Raw genomic sequence first — 4,124 nt, 5'->3', positions numbered from 1 at the left:
TATTGCTGGTGCAGCAATTGTAGAAAGCTGTCTCTTATACACATCTAGATGTCTGAGCACTCAATTTATTGCACTGCTCACCTCTAATCATGTTGACTCACCTGAGCACTCAATTTATTGCTTTGCTCACCTCTAATGATGTTGCCCCACTGATGGTTTCCATATGAAAACTCAAAAAATTAGATGTCTTACCTGCAATGATGTTCCCTGACCTTGCAGCTTCCACAAAGTCTTTGGCAATCTCACCAATACTATCACCATGCGTCAGCAGAACCATCTGCTCAACTTCAAGACCTTCAAATATCTTTAATTTGGGATTAATTGTTATCTTGTACTGTCCATCTTCTCTCGTTTCCTTCTTGTGTATTGTTCCACCAAACTGTTTGTTCATCATCTGAAAAGGCAATACGAGATATGAAAAATTCACAATCATAAATACTGTAGTTCATTGATATAATCTATTTCTACTAGTAGCTCACTGGACAAGGGAAAAATTTGAGCTTAGCATTCATGTTCATATGCAGCATCCGGGTCATAGTCATGACAAATTTGTATATGTTCACTTAACAGTTAGGAAGGGTAATAATTATTAATAGATTGATGTGTAGGATTATTGAATACTAAAATGTGGTGCTGTATATAACCATGTAGTAAATACTAGAAAAAAATATGGTTCTGATAAGGGTCATCATGCATGTAAGAACATGTAAAAATATATTTAATACCTAACCTGATTTTATTACTGTAAGTAATAAGAAAAATAAACATTATCATTGTAAAAAATGTATGTAATTGGACTTTTTAGATGTTATTACTTGGTGGATGTTGTTGTGGATGTTGTTGTCATCAAGACCACAAAATCACAGATCATTTGTAAAATCAACTATTCAACTTCAACAATTTAACAATTAATTTGTAATTATGAATAAACCTTCTCACATGTTCCTTAGTTACTAATAATTTTTACAAGGTAAAGTAGTCATTGACACTAAAATAATGGATTTCTGAGGGTGTGTATAGAATATGTCTATGAAAAATATTACTAAAAGAAATATACAAGCATGCAAAAGCTAGAATTCACATCGATAAAGAGAAATCTAAAATCATCGATATCAGAAGAGGTGTTAGACAAGGAGACCCAATCAGTCCGAAAATGTTTACAGCTTCTCTGCAAATGTGTAATGAATGCAGATCTTCATAAAAGCATAAAGGTCGACAAAGAAATGCTCAATAAGCTTAGGTTCGCTGATAACATTGCACTTATAATACATTACGTACAATCAATGAAAGAAATAGGCATTTCATTACACAGAGGCAAGACAAAATCTATGATAAACTTCAACACCAATGTACCACTGAAATTAGAAGATGAAATTGAGAAATTACAAACTCCTCCTACACTCATACTAGCTGCTCACCAAAAACCTTAGCCATTTTGGTTAAAGGAAATTTGATTCTAGCACATGTGTAGGATTCAAGTTCTGAATTTGAGCCCGGTAGACTGCGATCATCTAGAGATAAAAATTCTAGAAGTGTATAGTGTACATGCATACAATGTCATTCCTCTTAACCCTGTTCTTTATGAATCAGCTAAAACTGTCCAGTCTTTTTTGAGTTGTGACTCCCAACAAAAGCAATGTAAAGATCACAGAATGTGTTACCTACCTGCATACCATAGCATATCCCGAGCACAGGTAAGCCACACGAAAAGATGGCAGGATCATATAAAGCAGGCTCATCATCATTAACACTACCTGGACCACCTGATATTATGATTGCTCTGAAAGATAGAAATCATGATCAAAGCCTTTATAATTCAAGGTGATTTTATTACATATGCATTCTTGGGATTGCGGGTGTTACTACCTTGTGACTGCCAGTGATCTGTGACTGTTGCTAGGGTAATGACTTGCTGCAATTGCTAGAGCACCAGCAATAAGAGGGTAATGACTTTCTGCAACTGCTAGAGCACCAGTGTTCACCGGGTAGTGACTTTCTGCAAGAGCACCTAGCAACTGCAGAAATTCATTACCCTCTTATTGCTGTTGCTCTAGCAATTGCAGAAAGTTATGGCTGGTGCTCTAGCAATTGTAGGAAGTCATTATCCTCTTATTGCTGGAGCTCTAGCAATTTCAGAGCGTCATTACCCTGTGATTGCCAGTGCTCTAGCAATTGCAGAAAGTAAAGAACCTTAATCATTTATTCCCGGTAAATCGTAGACTTGCCACTGGGCGCTCTCTACGCTCCAATGATGAATTGTCTCAATTAAGATTTCATACAGAATGTTTCCGTAAATCAACCATCCCTTATATAATCAACTTGTTCAACTCAAATGTAATTACTGCAATGATAAAAAAAAAAATTACAAACTAAGAGAGTTTCCAAATTAATTGATGGGATTGGGTTTTTTTACTGATAGTTTTAATTGTTTTTAATCTTTTTTTGCATTTGTTTCCCTTTGTATTGTTTAACCATGTAAATTTTGCAATTCAGCCTGTGCTGCAAAATCAAAATGTTTTATTAATAATAAACCATAATAAATAAATAAATAAAAAATAATTAACCTGATATTGCTGGTGCTCTAGCAACTGCAGAAAGACACTACCCTCTTACTGCTGGTGCTCTAGCAATTGCAGAAAGTCACTACCCTCTTACTGCTGTTGCTCTAGCAATTGCAGAAAGTCACTACCCTCTTACTGCTGGTGCTCTAGCAATTGCAGAAAGTCACTACCTCTTACTGCTGGTGCTCTAGCAACTGCAGAAAGTCAATACCCTCTTACTGCTGGTGCTCCAGCAATTGCAGAAAGTCACTACCCTCTTACTGCTGGTGCTCTAGCAATTGCAGAAGGTCACTACCCTCTTACTGCTGGTGCTCTAGCAATTGCAAAAAGTCACTGCCCTCTTACTGCTGGTGCTCTAGCAATTGCAGAAAGTCACTACCCTCTTACTGCTGGTGCTCTAGTAATTGCAGAAAGTCACTACCCTCTTACTGCTGGTGCTCTAGCAATTGCAGAAAGTCACTACCCTCTTACTGCTGGTGCTCTAGCAATTGTAGAAAGTCACCACCCTTTTACTGCTGGTGCTCTAATAATTGCAGAAAGTCACTACCCTTTTTTTGCTGGTGCTCTAGCAATTGCAGAAAGTCGTGATAGCTGGTGCTCTACAAATTTCAGAAAGTCACTACCCTGATATTGCTGGTGCAGCAATTGTAGAAAGTCACTACTTTATGATTGCCGGTGCAACTTGACAATAATTGCTATATAAATCAATCACCTTGTTCTATATGTATATATTTTAATCAAACTGCTGGTTGTAGTAGTTAGTGATATATGATCAATACATAGCTGCACATATGACATTATCTTGTAGTATGCGCACCCTCCAATACAATGAATAAATTGAACAGGGCTCGATTTAGTACTAGCCCGGCGTACAATGTCTAGTAAAAACCGCTCCGGGCTAGCCTATTTACTCCTCATGTTGCCCGGTTGTCTAGTGGAGAATTAGCAAGAAAAACATTTTCTTTAAAAATCTTTTAAAAAAGCGGAACTTTCGAGACAATCCCTGCACAGTACCGCAGCCCAGAGAGTACACTCTAGTTAGCTTTCAGCTCTCCACATGCGTGAGTGTTTAATTATTAAGATGATCCCCAAGTCATTCACCAACCACTACAGGATGGCATGTTATCTTTCTCTCAATAGAAGATCGTTTGATCGTTCAACCTGGTTAATTTAGGTAGTTAGAACATTTAATTTAATGTACTACCTTATATTCATATTATTTTCTCATAATGATATTTTTAAAATGTTCAACTTTTAATAATAAGTACTTCAATGATATAGGTAGGCTAGACTTGGCCTAGGCCTAGCCTAGCCTAGGTAGCCTAAGCAAGATTTATTGCCATTGGGGGTGAGTGACTTGAGACCTAAAGATTTAACAGATGCGTTGGTTTGATTGATTTCTGGGCCCTTTGTTAAATATTAGAAAGCCAAAGTTATAACCAGGGAGATGTAAAACATGCTCATCTGTGTCACAATATTTAGGATATTTCATTCTACTTTGCAGCACTGCTAACTGAATCGTGAACTAATGAATATGCATAGTGGTATGACTCAAGTTAAAAC

The 4,124-nt window shown here is 36.9% G+C and overlaps 1 protein-coding gene across 1 annotated transcript in view; it reads right to left on the bottom strand.

The window, feature by feature from the left end:
• Positions 1-4,124, bottom strand: part of LOC117114215 (GMP synthase [glutamine-hydrolyzing]-like) — a 25,157-nt gene that overhangs the window by 16,979 nt on the left and 4,054 nt on the right. Inside the window, exons 4-5 of the mRNA XM_033257812.1 lie at positions 1,666-1,780; positions 193-394 (exon numbers count right to left, since the gene is read on the bottom strand). Of these exons, the coding sequence (XP_033113703.1) occupies positions 193-394; positions 1,666-1,780 (317 nt within the window). The remainder of the gene's footprint in view (positions 1-192; positions 395-1,665; positions 1,781-4,124) is intronic.

This window comes from Anneissia japonica, unplaced genomic scaffold, assembly GCF_011630105.1.
Source record: "Anneissia japonica isolate Jap-2015-1 unplaced genomic scaffold, ASM1163010v1 scaffold1525_len913038_cov183, whole genome shotgun sequence".
Classification (NCBI taxonomy): domain Eukaryota; kingdom Metazoa; phylum Echinodermata; class Crinoidea; order Comatulida; family Comatulidae; genus Anneissia; species Anneissia japonica.
The sequence above is the reverse complement of the archived record's forward strand: the minus strand, read 5'-3'. Positions and strand labels throughout refer to the sequence as shown.